The sequence below is a fragment of the Hypanus sabinus genome, chromosome 8 (genome assembly GCF_030144855.1).
Source record: "Hypanus sabinus isolate sHypSab1 chromosome 8, sHypSab1.hap1, whole genome shotgun sequence".
Classification (NCBI taxonomy): Eukaryota; Metazoa; Chordata; class Chondrichthyes; order Myliobatiformes; family Dasyatidae; genus Hypanus; species Hypanus sabinus.
Genome location: NC_082713.1, coordinates 138,508,516 through 138,525,504, shown reverse-complemented (window position 1 = coordinate 138,525,504; position 16,989 = coordinate 138,508,516). Strand labels below are relative to the sequence as shown.

Below are 16,989 nucleotides of genomic sequence, written 5' to 3'. Positions count from 1 at the left end.
TGGCTATGACAGATTCCATGGCATTATTCAGCAGGAGACACATCCCAGATATCTTGGCCAATATCTGTTTTTCCAAACAGAATTTCTAAACAGATAATAACATCACTCGTATTGCAGTCTGATGCTTGCAGTGCAGAAACAAGCTGCTTTTTTCTACAGTGCAAAATTGGCTCCAGTTCAGAATCAGGTTCAATATCACCGGCATATGTCACGAAATTTGTTAAATTAGCAGCAGCGATACAATGTAATACATGAAAAATATAGAGAAAACATAAATGAATTACAGTGAGTATATGTATGTATATTTGTTAAATTAAAAATAGTGCAAAAACAGAAATACTGTAGCGATGTGCTACACACAACGCTGAAATATCGACACGCAGTAGATGAGTTGCAGTTGCAAAAGAGATTTATTCAAACTTCGCAGCTTCACTTTAAAGCCTTCCTGATCCCACCCTCCCCAGGGTGGGAATGCTGTATTCACATATTCACAGTCCCGTCCCGCGCACGGGCTTTTCCCCTTGCTGGTGAAGAAGCCCCCTACTTGGGACCGGCCTCAATGCTGGCGCGTGCCGTTTTGTGAGCCGGTTCGAGTGTGCTGGGAAGTGGGCCGCCACAATACTTCATCACCTATAATGCACTTTAAGGATAAAATTGCACTTTACAAGTTTTTTTTCTTATTTCCCCAATGTTAAAATGTAAAATCTGATGTCAGAAATCTGACCCCGTTGCTTAATGTGCAAAAATATCTTGTCTAGTTCCAAATACTTTGACTAATATGGTTACTAGTTTCTGCCTTCAGCACAAATAAAAGTTACTACACAGATATAATCATAAAATTGGGCAGTATAGAATCAGGTCCTTAAAGCCTGCCTTGACCATCCCAACCAAGATGCCAATCTAAGCTAATCCTATTTGCCCACGTTAGGGCCCGGTCTCTCTACTCAAAGGTAATGCCTATTATAAATATTAATGGAGCTTATAATGGATGAAACCAACAAAAAATGTGCAAAGATACACGAGTTAGCATATGAGAGTTATGTATAAAAACCAAGAAACAGTTTCAGGTCCGAATAAATGAGCAAACATGGAGGAGTAGAGAGAAGGGGGTAGGAGCAGAGCCAATAGAATATCACATTCTCTGAGTCAAACAATAGAAAAGGGGTTCAACTTTGGGTCCACTGACGCCTTGTGTAATGGTATTGGTCCAAGGCATAAGAAAAAGTTGGGAACCCCTGCCACAGAGGAAGGCATTGCTTCTCCATACTGTTTCAATACAATTGTCTGGTTCAGCAGCAGCCAGGCAATTTGGAACTGAAATTGGTTTATTATGGTCACGTACCAAAATACAGTGAAACACTTCAATTAGATCATTACACAATAAACTGAGATAGAACAAGGTAAAACAATAACAATGGAAATAAAGTGTAGCAACTACAGAGAAAGTGCAGGGCAGGTAATGAAGAAGGTGCAAGATCACAACAAAGGAAACGGTGAAGCCTAGAGTCCAACTTACTGGACTAGGGAACCGTTTAATTGTCTTACAACAGCCAGGTGAGAACCCCATTCTTGACTCTGTCCAACTTCTGTCTGGTGAGAGAGGGAAGAAGGGAGAATATCTCGGTTGGGTGGGATCTTTGATAATGCTGGCTGTTTTACTGAGGTACTGAGAAGTATAGACAGAGTCCATAGTGGGGAGGGTTCTAAGCTGTATTCACAACTCTGCAGTTTCTACACTCACATGCAGAGCAGTTGCCATACCAAATAACAATGCATTCAAAAAGGATGCCTGGATAACTTCAATCATCACCACACTGAACTCATTCTACAACCTATAGTCTCCTTTTCAAGGACTCTTCACAACTTGCTCTCAGTACTGTATCTTATTTGCACATTTTGTTTGCTTTTGTACATCGGTTGTTTGTCAGTCTTTGTCTGTTTAGGCATAGCTTTTCACAAATTCTATTTTATTCTGTTTTCCTGTGAATGCCTGCCAGAAGATGAACCTCAAGGTAGTATATTGTAACATATATGCAGTTTGATACTGACTTTACTTTGAACGTTTTCTATGTGCATCAATAAAAACTGGTAAGGTTTGGGGTCCTGAGGAAGTAGAGGCATATCGCTGATTTACTTTTTTTTCCATTTATTATTGTATAAACTTTATTTCACTCATAGTTTAACTTTCTTGTGTGTGTTTGGATTTTAGTATAATTACCTACATATATGCAACTGTTTAGTGAGTTTTCTAAAGGTTAGAGTTGCTCTTTATTTCTCTGGAAACCTCTTGATTTCAGCAGTAGGGGTCATATTATGTGAATGGTGGCTATGTGACAGGTTAACTTATCTATGCAAAATCAGTGGAATGTCTGTTATTAGCAACTTGTTATAAGACCACCAGATTTTTAAAATATTGTATTTTCTTTAAGTTAATTGTGTTAAACTATCACTGCAAACAATGTGTATGTATGTGTAGATTACAGTATAAACACACATACATACTCTCTCATTGTTTGCAGTGATAGTTTACTACAATTTACTTTAAAAAAGTGTTATTAACTCCCTGGTAAAGAGTTTATAGCTAATGTTGTAGGGTATTTCATGTAATGGTTTTCTGTAGAAGCACTGTTATCTGCTGGTCGTGTTTGGGTTACCGTTAAAGATAATGGATGCTTAGGAATGTTGTTTCATCCAATCAGGAGGGTGGATCTGGAAGAAGTTTCCAGAGAATGTTGGGGGAGAGGGTTCGTGACAGACACTGAGGTGGTTTGAGGTCTTTCTTGACAGGAGATGAAAAGAAGTTTGAGGGAACCAGCTGTAGGATTCGATCCGGAGGGAATACGTGATCCAATGGAGCCCAAGTGGGGGATTTCTACTGGGGATGGGTGAACACGAGTTGGTGCCGCAAGTACATTGGACACATTGGCTTTTTGGAAGATTTGAGCTCCAACCTGTGTACATTTGACTGTTAAATTACAATGGGTCCTTTTTGTTTGTTTTTTTTTCCTTTCTTTTCTTTGATAACTCTTTGCTTAAGTTAACAATCACAAATATATTTCCTTTATAATCATGTGCAGTATACAGTTTGCTATTTCTTGCTGACAGGCAATTGCACGGGGCAGTAAATCAAACATACAAATCGGGGCTTGGTTGGACAAGACATCTGAACCTCACGGGTTTGGCAGGACCCAAGTCAAATCCTACACTAGACGTATGAAGTTTGTGAAAGGTAGTTTTCTCAACGCTGGGTCCAGTGGTGGTTAGCGAGGGGCTAACGAGCCGTATCTCTAGAGATGCCCAGAAAAGAAATGGTGTCATTAATAACGTTTAATCAAATTCTTTTGCTTTTGAGCAAGTAAGCTGTTGCGCTTCTTCGGTAGTGTCATCTTAATCTTCAATGAAGACTTCCAGTTTAAGAAGAATTCGCAATAGTTGTTTCTGGAAAACAAGGTGAATAAAGGAGGAAAGACAGTTTAATTTTCTCACCTGCTATCTGGACTATTCCATGCCTTGCCACATCATAAAAAGGATGATTGAGATCCAGAGGGGTTTCTCCAACTAATGGAATGAACACAAAGACAGAACTTTCATCACTCAAAATCCTCTCTCTTCCAACATATTTACAGCATGTTGCCCTAGGCCTCCCAGGCAATATGGTAACAGCTTTCTTCTCCTTTAATCACACTCACACCCCACACTTTTCCTGCCTTTGAAAAGTTTCTGCAGCAACACTTATCGGATTATCAATAAGCAACCCCAGTCTATCAGAAATCATAAAGCTTTGTATTTTAAAAGTGAACTAGCATGTTATTTCTGATGCTACACAGTCACAGACTCTTATTACAAGACATAACAACTTCAGCTATATAAATTAAGACAGGAGACCAAGCATTTTTTCTGCCACACTGAATTTTATTAACTAAATTTATTAGTAAAGCCATTGTACAGACATGCATAGGAGTGGATCAAATGCTTTCATCCTAATGCATCGAGCTTTATTTTTTAAAACATTATTTATGGGTTGGCTGGTGGGGGCATAGAAACAGTAAAGTCATATGAGTAAATTCATTGGGCACAGCCTTTTGGTATGACATTAACAGAATCACAAAGAAGAGGACTTCATACTTCAGTGAAAAGGACTGCAGTATTTTGATACAAATATAGTCCGCTTATTGAGGAGGCTCTGTCATTTAGCAACCAATGTTAACCTTTAGCAAAACTACCAGTTCCCAAGATATTTAACTTACACATTTACAGGAAGATTTTCTCACATTCCTGTCAAATTCCAATAACCGAACTCAATTGCAGTTGGGCATTGGTCTCAAAATCAACAGTTATTAATAAAAAATGAACTTTATTCAAAATAATGTATATACTTTGTGTCATTTGGTCAATATATTCAAATGTGTCAACAGCATTATGTTGTAAAACATAGCACCTTGACTATTACACTTACCCTTCGCTACGTTCATATCAGCTTCTTGGAGTGTTGTACAGAGACCTTTCTCCAACGAAGGATCACACTTTTGGCTAAATTAGAGTCTGAAAGGAAACATACAATTTCTTTTATTAGTATCAGTAGTGACTTCCCTCCTCACCAATGATATAGGCCATTCACAGATAATGAACATGTTCCATTTTTATAGCCATCCTTGTTGATTTTGTCCATGTTAGAAAGTAAACATGCATAAAAAAAATCACACAGTATAGGAATTGTGCCTCCATGGTATTGTAATGAATGGCATCAAAAACACACAAGTTCTAGAAGAACAATGACCAGAAGTAGAGAGGAAACATGCGCCATTGTATGCGCAAATGTACGTACACATATTGGAGCTTAGAATAAAACATTATGGGAGCTTGTTCATTATGTATGGGTGTCTGTAACCTGGTGATGGCTTCTGGGCCCATGCTGTGTCACAATTCATGTAATCTTGACTAACATCTGCAACATGCTCATTTAGTTTCATCATTGCTTCCTTCTCCCTTTTGGCCCTGTTTGCAATAACATAAAACACAAGAAAACAGAAGCACAAGCTGCTCCCATAGGAAACAATAGAGAACACTGTGACCCCAAGAGAGATTTCAAAGTCTTTATTCGCTACAGGCGATGTGCCAGTTGACTGGAGGGCAGCAATGTGGTAATTTTATTCAAGGAGGTAGCATGGATAAATTAGGTAATTACAGGCCTGAGTCCAATATCAGTGGTAAGGCCATCACTGGAAAACATTCTTTGATTCAGGGTTAATCTATACTTGGAAGGGAAGGAATTAATCAGTCAGTCAATTTGGTTTCATTACGGGAAAATTCTGTCTGAATGTTTTGAAAATGCAACAGACTATTGATAAGAGTAGTATGGGTGATGTAGTTAAGATGGACTTCAGTGAGACCTTTGACAAGGTCACATACAGAAACCCTTCTGAACTAGTTAAGGGTCGATGGGATCCAAGGCAACTTGGCAAATTGGATCCAAAATAGTCTCAGTAATGGGACACAGAAAGTGAAGGTGTTTGATTGTAACCTTGTGATTGATGATATCACTGGAACTCTCACTTTGTTATACACATTAATAACTCCGGTGTAAAGACAGGAAGTATGACTAGTATGAAGATGACATAAAAGTTTGTACTGTTGTTGATGGTGATGAAGATTGTAGTAGTCCAGAAGTAATACAGGTAGAAAATTAGCAGGGGGTTTGGGAGAACTAACAAGGCTAGGAGCACAGATAGTCCTGGTGTTGAAGAAGGCATATGGAATGTCTGTCTTTATTTGCTGTGCCATAAACCATAACAGCAGAACATAAGGAACAACAGAAGGTTATAGCTTTATGGAACATTAGTTAGGTCACTGCTGGAAATCAGTGTACAGTTCTGATCATCTTATTATCAAAAGCATGTGATCACAGTGGACAAAACTGGTTCTCTGGAAGACCAGAATGGCAATCCAGGTATAGAGCCAAAACAGATGGGGGAGATCTTAAACTCTTTCTTTGCATCTGTATCCACGCAGGAGATGGACAGAGTCTATAGAAGAGTGGCAAAGTGGCATCAATTTCATGGACACTGTATAGATTACAGAGGAGGAGGTGTTTGCTACCCTGAGGCAAATAGAGTGGATAAATCTCCAGGGCCTGACGAGGTGTTCCCTTGGACCCTTTGGGAGGCAAGTACAGAAACTACAGGGGCCCAAGCAGAGAGATTTAAAACACCCTTAGAGACAGCAAAGGTGCCAGAAGATTGGAGGGTAGCCAATGCTGTTTCACTGTTTAATAAAGGCTCCAAACAGAAACTAGGTATTTATAGGCTGGTGAGTCTGACGTAAGTTCTGGGAAAGTTATTGGAGGGTAGTCTAAAGGACCGGATATGTGAGTATTTGGATAGACATGGACTGGTTAAGGATTCCCAGCATGGCTTCGTGCATGGTAGGTTATGTCTAACCAATCTTATAGATTTTTTTGAGTAAGTTACCAAGAAAATGGATGAAGGCAAGGCAGTGGATGTTGTCAACATGGTCCCATGTGGGAAGGTGGTCAAGAAGTTTCAAACACTCGGTATTCAGGATGAGTGTAAACTGGATCAGACATTGGCTCTGTGGGAGGAGCCAGAGGGTAATGGTAGAGGATTGCCTCTCTAATTGGAGGCTTGTGAACACTGGGAATTAGTGCTGGGTCTTTTGTTGTTTGTCATCTACATCAATGATCTGGATGATAATGTGGTTAACAGGATCAGTAAATTTGCGGATGTTACCAAGATTGGGGATATAGTGGACAGTGGGGAAGGCTATCATGGCTTGCACAGGAATCTGCATCAGCTGAAAAAATGGGCTGAAAAGTGGAAGATGATATTTAATGCTGACAAGTGCAAGGTTTTGCACTGGTAGGACCAACCATCACATGTCTTACACAGTGAACAGCAGGGCACTGAGGATTGTGGTAGAACAAAAGGGTTCTGGGATTTCAAGTACATAATTCATCGAAATTTGCTTCACAGGTAGATAGGGTCATAAAGCATTTGGCACACTGGCCTTCATAAATCAAGGTATTGAGTACAGAAGGTGGGATGTTATGCTGAAGTTGTAAAAGACAACGAGGTGAGGCCTAATTTGAGGTATTGTTTGCAGTTTTGGTCACCAACCTACAGGGAAGATGTAAACAAGGTTGAAGGGGTGCAGAGAAAATTTACGAGGATGTTGCCGGGTCTGGAGGACCCGAGTTATAAAGAAAGATGGAATAGGTTAGGATTGTATTCTTTAGTACGTAGAAGACTAGGAAGAGATTTGACAGAGCTGAACTAAATTATGAGGGGTATAGTTAGGGCAAATGCAAGCAGGCTTTTTCCACTGAGGATGGGTGGGACTACAACCAGAGGTCATGGCTCAAGAGAGAAAGAGGAGAAGTTTAAGGGGAACATGAGGGGAAACTTTTTCACTCAGGGGGTCATAACAGTGTGGAACAAGCTGCCAGCATAAGTGGTGCATGCAAGCTTGATTTCAATGTTTAAGAGAAATTTGGATAGGTACTTCAATGGTAAAGGTACAGAGGGCGATGCTCTCGGTGCAGGTCATGGGAGAAGGCAGTTTAAATGGTTTTGGCATACACTAATGGGCTGAAGGTGAACATTCGGATGTTGTCTGGGGATGGAATGCACTTATGAGGAAAGATAAGACAGTTTGGGTTTGTTTAACATGGAGTAGAGCAGACTGAGGGGGAACCCAATAAATGATTGTAAAATTATGAGGGCCAGAAGAAGGACTAGATAGCAGAAAACTTTCCCAACAGCATACAGAATTACAGGGCTAGGAGATTATTCTCATCCCATTCCTGAACAGATAGATAGATTTCCTTTGGGAGCAATATTAAGTGTTGCAGTAGCATTATAAGTACACAGATACACAAATATCAGAAGTAGAGAGTAAAAAAAAATGACAATGTCTACAGCTAAGACACATTTATCAGAAGAGAAAAATAATTAAATATCAAGAATTTGTAAAGGTGTTTCTTTCACACCTCCATAAATTCCTTTATACTGTAATTATAACCTGCTAGCTGCATCATGTCATAAAGGAATACAAATATAAAAAAGTTTTAAGATTTGCTTTTGCCAATCCTTAAAAGTAATTTAGCAGCTCACTTTAACATTGAGTTTAGTCCATGATGGTTCTGGTGAAGAGGGCACTATTTATGGTCCTGCTGCTTTCTACAGAAAAATAATACCAGCAATCTTATTAATACATTCAAATTTCAGCAAAATCTTTGCTACAAGTCTCAGTCAATTTTCTTTTAATCTACTGCTTCACACTGAAGGTATTAATCCGTGCATGAAACATATTTTAGTTCCTTAAATGCAGTAGAAACCAACTTGATTATCATTGGTTCTACTTTCCTACAGATTATAGTCAGTAAATAACTTAAATGCATCTCAACCACATATCCCATCATTATGTATAAAAATAGCTCCACTACCTGTACATAAGATTTATGCAATGTATTCATAGCTCTTTGGAAAATTGGATCTTTCCTCAGTCAAAGCCAGATATATCTCCACCCTCTGTGGATGGGATGGCACCGTCCATCTCTCCCACTCTGTGTGTCTTTTGCTCATCACCACTTCACGTCTCATTTGATGAGAATATTTCTGACATGGGTCTTACTTTGCACTTTGAACTTATCTCTTACTGTCTTTGTGCAGCTGTTCCATAGATCTGATAAAATGATAATTCCAGAAGCAGTAAATTTTGGATCTGGATTATGCTGATGATCAGAATAATCCTGTAAAGCTATTGTTACGGTATAAAATATAGACAATTGGAAAGTACAATTGAATCACCCCAATGAGAAGCTAACAGATTTTACAAAAAGCTTTCTGCCACCTTTCCTTTGACAAGCCATTTTCTGTCTGCTCCAACCTTGGCCCAAATGATACAACCTTTAGCCTCACTAATCCTTGTTGCATTCTTTGTGATGTTGGTTCCAGACAACTTTTTATTGGAGAAGAAATCCATGTTCGTGGCAGGAGATGGACACAAGCTCTCCTTTTCTATGCAAATCCTCCCCCCACTCCAGTCAACCTCATGCACTTATTCTTCTCTTTAAATCATACACACTTACAGACCCACTAGATCTGTCCCAGGTAATGAAAGTTGTTCAATTCAGAATTAGTATCAGATTTATTATCACTGACATAGGTTGTGAAATCTGTTGTTTTGTGGCAGCAGTGTGTGGCATCTGTTAGGCTTGTGAGACCATGGATCTGCACCCTCTCAAAGGTGCAGGCCTGGGCAAGGTTGTATGGAAGACCAGCAGTTGCCCATGCAGAGAGTCTCCCCTCTCCATGCCACTGATGTTGTCCAAGGGAAGGACAAGGGCCAATACAGCTTGGCACCAGTGATGTTGCAGGAGTTGCCAGAACAAGGCCGAAGACAAAGTCGGATTGCCTTAGGGACTCCAGCTCTGGATTTGTCCTCAGGGTTTACTGCCGAAGCCTTTCCCATGAGTGGGTATGGCTGCAAGGCAGCGGAGGTTTGAAATCAGAGTTTTCCCTCTCTTAGATGGACTGCCTTCACAGGCTGACGAGCTCCATCTACCTGAAGCACTGGTTTTAAGGTGCCAGGACCCGCCTTCGCCCCTTCTCCTGTCAGTAGAAACAGTTCCAAAAGGCTTAGAGGCTAAGCCACACGAGGAGGCCAGGAGTTGGATTTGGTTGTCAGAGGCTATTTGAGGCACATGCCCTGAGGAGCACTTTTAGGTAGTGGGACAGTGCATAACGAGAGCAATATAGATACCATTTATGGGTTGATGAACCATTCAGAAATTTGATGGTGCGGTGGGGGGGGGGGGGGGGGGTGTTGTTCCCAAAACATTGAGTATGGGTCTTCAGATTCCTGTACCTCCTCATTGGTGGTAGTAATGAGAAGAGTATATCCTAGACAGTGGGGTCCTTAATGATTGATGTCACCTTCTTGAGGCAACACCTTTTGAAGATGTCCTCGATGGTGGAAAGGCTACTGTCCATGGTGGAGCTGGCTGAGTTTACAATCCTCAGCAGCTTTTCCCATTCTTGTGCATTGGTGCCTCCATACCAAATGGTGATGTAACCACTTAGCACTCCGCTGTACATCTGTAGAAGTCTGCTGGAGTCTTTGGTTGCACACCAAATCTCCTCAAACTCCTAATGAAATATAGCTGTTGGCATGTCTTCATCATAACTGCATCAATATTTTGGGCCCAGGATAGATCTTCAGAAATGTTGCCACCTAGATACGAAGCTGCTCACCCTCTTCCACTGCTAAATCCACGATGAGATGTGTGTTCCCCCAATTTCCCTTTCCTGAAGTCCACAATCAATTCCTTGGTCTTACTGATGCTTAGTGCAAGGTGGTTGTTGCGACACCATTCAACCAGCCAATCTATCTCACTCCTTTATGCCTCTATGTCACTATCTGAGATTCTGCCAAAAATTGTTGTGTCATCAGCAAATTTACAGATGGTATTTGAGCTGTGCCTAGCCACTCAATAATGGATGTAGAAAAAGTAGTGAAGCACGCATCCTTCCTTTAAGTAGAGAAACTGTTTAATTGTTGAAGTTATCTTTTTCAAAAGTGATTTTGCAGACACCCAAGTACTGAATCCATCTATAGTCTCGTTGTGGTAACTTCTACTTTACAAAAAGACCACTCGACAACTTGATGGCCAAAAGAGCATCTTTTTCTGGGACAGCAAATGATAATTACAACAGAGGCTTCCAGGTACCTCGTGTAGCCTGGGTGGAGGAACTATATACAATGCGTACTGGGAGTAAAAAGAGCGGAAGGCCCCGCCAACCCCGGATCTTGCCTCTCATCACCAACAGCTTTCCGATTAGTATTAACTTACTTTTAATAATACTCACATTACAGCACTTCGCCCCCTTTAAAATCTAAAATTCCCCAAATATAGAACTGGGAAATAAAAACAGTGGTATCATTAGCAACAGATTACCAATACAAAAAGACCTATAAAAAAACTGGCAAAGTTCAATCTAACAACAAAAGAAACTATCCAATCAAAGATTCAGTCTGTCAGGTGGTTTGCGAGGGTGCTGCGATCTACGCACTATCCCCAGTGACCCAGCAGGCACCACTGGTGAGGATGTTTTGGTTGGATCTAGTGTTGGGGACACAAGAGGGGTCTGTGTGTCTACGTGAGAATGTCCATCCTCTTCAGGGGACTCTGCCCCCTCTGCCAGTGTGTCTCCCTCTAGCAAAGTCACTGGTGGACATGCTTCCCCAGTAGTCTGTCTCACCATTGGAAACCCCATGGAACTGTCTACCTCTGAGCCGGAATCATGACGCAGGTCCTGATGTCTGTGGAAAACACACCCATCAATCAGCTTAACAACATAGGAGACTGGACCACTCAGCATAAGAATTACACCAGGTAGCCATTGCTGATTGTTCCTCACATAGACATTGTTATCCTGTTCTGTCTGTCTCATGCATGTTGATCAGGTCCCTCCTTCTGCTTTTCCTGCTTTCTCTCCACTTTTGCCTTCATGTCCGGGTGCAGCTGGTCCAATCTTGACTTAGACCTACGCCCCATCAGCATCTTTGCTGGAGTGCGTGCAGTCGTAGTCTGTGGAGTGAGGTGGTATTTAACCAGGAAACGTGAAAGCTAGGCACTAAGAGAGTCCCCTGTCATCTGCTTCAGGCCTTCCTTCACTGTCTGAACAGCCCGCTCAGCCAAACCATTTGAGGCTGGGTAGAAAGGGACCGTCCAAATGTGACGAATGCCATTCTGCCGCATGAACTCACTGAATAGCTCACTGGTGAACTTTGAGCCATTATCAGTGACCAGAGTGTCAGGCAACCCATGGACTGCAAACAGTTGCCTGAGTTTGTCTATGGTTGAGGGGGTTGTGATGTTGCTCGTGATGTGAGCTTCGATCCATTTGGAGTGTGCATCTACCATTACAAGAAACATCTGCCCCATAAAGGGGCCAGCCAAGTCCAAATGTAGCCTAGACCAGGGGTAGACTGGCCACTCCCATGGGTGCAAAGGAGCTGGTGGTGGCACGTTCTGATTGGTCTGACATTGCGTGCATAATTTTACCTTGTTCTCCAGATCCTGATCCATTCTTGGCCACCAGACGTAGGATCTTGCAAAGCTTTTCATTCGAGACACCCCTGGGTGAGTCTCATGAATTTACTCCACAATCTGTGAACAGCCAGGGGGAGGCACAATGACCCTCGCCCCTCCAGAAAATGCAACTATCCTGCAGACTTCGGTCTTGCGTTTGGCATAAGATCTCAGTTCCTCTCCTTCCACAATTGACAATAGACAGTAGGTGCAAGAGTAGGCCATTTGGCCCTTCTAGCCAGCACTGCCATACACTGTGATCATGGCTGATCATACACAGTCAGTACCCTGTTCCTGCCCTCTCCCCATGTCCCTTGACCCCGCTATCTATAAGAGCTCTATCTAACTCTCTCGAATGCATCCAGAGACTTGGCCTCCACTGCCTTCTGGGGCAGAGCGTTCCACATATCCACCACTCTCTGGGTGAAAAAGTTTTTCCGCATCTCTGTTCTAAATGGCCTACCCCTTATTCTTAAACTGTGGCCTCTAGTTCTGGACTCACCCATCAGTGGGAACATGCTTCCTGCCTCCAGTGTGTCCAATCCCTTAATAATATTATATGTTTCAATCAGATCCCCTCTCATCCTTCTAAATTCCAGTGTATACAAGCCCAGTCGCTCCAATCTTTCAACATATGACAGTCCCGCCATTCCGGGAATTAACCTTGTGAACCTATGGTGCACTCCCTCAATAGCAAGAAATGTCCTTCCTCAAATTTGGAGACCAAAACTGCACACAGTACTCCAGGTGGGGTCTCACCAGGGCCCTGTACAGCTGCAGAAGGACCTCTTTACTCCCATACTCAATTCCTCTTGTTATAAAGGCCAGCATGCCATTAGCTTTCTTCACTGCCTGCTGTACCTGCATGCTTGCTTTCATTGACTGATGTACAAGAACACCTAGATCTCGTTGTACTTCCCCTTTTCCTAACTTGACTCCATTTAGATAGCACAACTCTGGGCCAACCTTGTAAAAGAAAAGTCTTGACTTGAGACAGGACAGGATCCCTCTCTGTCCATTGCTTGATCTGGGTCGCCTTTACAGGTGTCTCGGACAGCCTCTCCAATGAGAAAACAGTCTCTGGAGGCACGTATGTAGTAACAGGCGTCTCAGGTAAAGGGAGTCGACTCAGCGCATTGGCGTTTGCATTATCCCCACCTGCTCTGTACGCTATAGTATACTGATAGGCTGACAATGTGAGAGCCCAACGCTGTATCCTGGCTGAGGCTAGCGGTGGGATGCATCTGGTCTCTCTAAAAAGGCTCATCAGTGGTTTATGGTCCATATAAATTGCGAATGCACGTCCATAGAGGTACTGATGAAAACGTTTGACTGCAAAAACAATGGCCAGACCTTCTTTGTCTAGCTGTGAATATCCCTTCTCAGCAGCCGTCAGGGTACGTGAAGCAAATCCAATAGGCTTCTCTGAAAAGTCCTCCATTATGTGTGAGAGAACTGCCCCGACTCCATAGGGCGAAGTGTCGCATGAAAGGGTGATCTCCTTGTCTGGGTCACAGTGAACGAGCAGCTTCGCTGAGTGCAGGAGTTCTTTCACTTCCTTGTAAGCTTCCTCCTGCTCTTCACCCCACCGCCACTTAGTGTCTTTGTGAAGCAGCTTGTACAGTGGGGCCAAAACCTTTGAGGGGTCTGGAAGAAACTTGCCATAATAATTCACCATGCCCAAAAATGATCTGAGTTCAGTGACGTTCTTGGGGCTTGGGGCCTCCTTGATAGCTCTCACTTTGTCCTCCACTGGGCAAAGTCCCTCAGCTGTGATCTTGTGTCCCAGGTAGGTCACACTCGGAGCCAGGAACACACATTTTCTGCGTTTCAACCGCAGCCCTGCATCTGAGAGTCTCTTCAGCACCTGTTCTGTTAGCCAGATGCTCCCCCTCTGTGGCTCCCATGATCAAAATATCACCAAGATACACTGCTACGTGCGGAATCTCCTGCAGCAAAGAGTCCGTTGTCCTTTGGAAAATGGCGGGGTTAGACTCCACTCCAAAAACCATTATTTGAATAATCCCTTGTGCATATTGATGGTGACGTACTCCTTTGAAACCTCGTCGAGCAGCAGCTGTTGGTAGGCGTGGCTCATGTCCAGCTTTGTGAACAGCTTACCCCCTGACAGGGTCACAAATGGGTCATCTACCTGTGGCAATGTGTACTCCTCCAGCTTAGAGACTTGATTCACCGAAAGCTTGTAGTCCCCACATATCCTCACCATTTTATCCGCCTTCAAAACTGGAACAGTGGGAACCACCCACCTTGAAAACTGGATGGGCTCAATGATGCCCAGCCCCTGTAAATGTACCAGCTCCGCCTTGACTTTGCCTTTCATGGCAAAGGGCACTGACCTGGGCTTAAGAAAACATGGTGTGGCCTCAGGGTTGACATAGAGTTTCACTGTCACACCCTTCAGTGTGCCCGGCTCGTACCTGAAAACATCACTATACCGCTGCAGAATGTCCTCCGTCGTGCGTGCATACTTAACTTCATACCAGTTGAGCCGGATTTTGCGAAGCCAATCGCAGCCCAAAAGACTGGGCTCACTGTCCTTAGCTATCACCAGCCTGGCTTTAGCCTTCTGGCCCCCGGCCGAAACATCCACATAGAACACCCCTAAATGAGGTATGGACTGCCCCTTATAGGTCCTGAGTTGGAGCTTAGATGGTCTGATGGGAGGCAGGTTGGATCCCCATGTCCTCCTGTAGGTCTCTTCACTAATGACCAATGCAGTAGCCCCTGAATCAATCTCGAACTTAATGTCCTTTTCCTTGACAGTGACTGTGGCATAATATGGTTCAGGTGGTCCTTCATCCGTTTCCACCCCAAACATGTTGTAGGCACACGCTGCCTCTCCGTCTGCTTCTCCTAGGTGGTGTGACGCTGCCCGAGTCTTTTGAGCTTTCCCCTGCCCAGGCTTACCCTCACCCTTTATGTTCCTGCACTTTTTAACCAAATGTCCCTTCTTGCTACAAGCATGGCAGACAGTATCTTTGAATTTACGAACATTTGCATAGTGCGTTCCTCCACACGGAAAACATTTCACCTGCTTTTCCTGTCTACCAGTCTCCCTCCTGACTTGGAGCACTGCCGCTGACTGCGACCCCCCCCATATCCTTTCTGTATATCCTTGGCATTATTAGCAGCCAACTCTATGCCATGAGCAATCTCTAGGGCTGTCCTGAAAGTCAACGGTGGGGTTTCCCCCAACAAGCGGCGTTGTACGGCGTCATTATTAATGCCGCATAATAATCTGTCACGGAGCATGTCATCCGAGATCGTAATGCCCCGACAGCTGCCGAAGCTTGGCCACAGAAGCGCCCACAGACTGACCTGGCTTCTGGACATGGCTGTGAAACTTGAACCGTTGAACTATCACCACCGAAGATTGTGGTGGTTCCCCACGAGCTTGACCAGTTCGTCGTATGGAACTTCTCCCGGTTTCTGCAGTGTGGCTCACTCAGGAGAATAGAGCACTTCTTAGCCTCCTCAGTAATTCCATTAGCACAGAAAAAGTGGCCTATGCTTTCCTCGTACTCCAGCCACACCTCAATTTGCTCGTCGAACACACCAATCGTTCCTAACGCAGCCATCCGAACACAAGGCTCTTCGCCCACTCACAGCTCTTGATCAAAAACGGGGCCGACCCGCCCACAAAACCAGTTTACCTTGTCGCCAAAAATATGTGGTAACTTCTACTTTACAAAAAGACCACCCGACAACTTGATGGCCAAAAGAGCATCTTTATCTGGGACGGCAAATGATATTTACAATAGAGGCTTCCAGGTACCTCGTGCAGCCTGGGTGGAGGAACTATATACAATGCGCACTGGGAGTAAAAAGAGCGGAAGGCCCCATCAACCCCGGATCCTGGGGTTACCAACAGCTTTCCGATTAGTATTAACTTACTTTTAAAAATACTCACATTACAACACTCGTTATAGGGAATGTTTACTGGCAGTAGTTCCTTGACATATCTAGAGCATTCATGCGGATTTTAACAATCTTCACTACCACCATGGCTGTTTATGGAAAAGTACAGACTGTACTGTTCTCTCATTCCAGGCAATCTGCACGCCCTGTATCTATCAGTCTTCATTTTGAGAGTCATGTTTCAGTAATTCATCTAAAAGCCTGTGATACATCCACTTGAAATGTTTTCTTTCCCATTGTTGCTCAATCATGATTGCCTTCAATTTTCTGCTCTCTCTAAACAGTGGCCCCAACCTCCCCAATGACATGCAATCACTCAGTAACTAACTGGATGTCAGTGGTGCAGTGGCAGATTTAATTATTTAGGCAATATTCCAGTTCCATCCCAACACACTATTGAGAGGAAACTTGAACTCTCTGAGACTAGCTCTATATTACAACAACGACACTATGAAGAGAAAAAACATAGCATTGGCAGAAAATAATGTTAAAGGCAACAAAGGCAGTAAGTAATAAAAATCCTCAATTTATTACAGAATACCCATAATTTCACAAACAAAAGAAAAACATGTCTGGTATGTGAGTCATGTAAACAACATTAAAAAAAATATCCTGGAAGTTGAAGCCCTGAGAAGATTTTAACCCAAAAAACAAGCCTTTAGAATTTTCTGTTACTCAGTGATAATGCTACATTTCACTTATAATATGTATATATGCCTTTCATTAAATTATCTTGCCTGAACAGAATTAAAACGAAATGTACTGTACAGTGCCTTCTTCCACAGAACAGAGCCTCTTTTGATATTTAAATTGAAGGATTTATTTTAAAACTGTGTTGCCAGAGAGATAAAATGTAGTTAGCACGCAATTTTCTGACTCCTGAAATGAATCTTATGAAACACAAAGGATGATAAATAAATTGCCTACCCCTAAATGTA

At 42.8% G+C, this 16,989-nt stretch overlaps 1 protein-coding gene across 3 annotated transcripts in view; it reads right to left on the bottom strand.

Moving 5' to 3' along the window:
• The window catches only part of LOC132398473 (rho GTPase-activating protein 8-like), a 97,655-nt gene that overhangs the window by 66,024 nt on the left and 14,642 nt on the right, over positions 1-16,989 (bottom strand). For 2 of the 3 annotated variants that reach the window (XM_059977970.1, XM_059977971.1), the window contains exons 2-3: positions 4,457-4,542; positions 3,487-3,558 (exon numbers count right to left, since the gene is read on the bottom strand). In XM_059977970.1, the coding sequence (XP_059833953.1) occupies positions 3,487-3,558; positions 4,457-4,472 (88 nt within the window). In that variant the 5' untranslated portion in view covers positions 4,473-4,542. Of the gene's footprint in view, positions 1-3,486; positions 3,559-4,456; positions 4,543-8,129; positions 8,174-16,989 lie in introns of those variants that run through there. The other variant, XM_059977972.1, reaches the window with a different exon arrangement.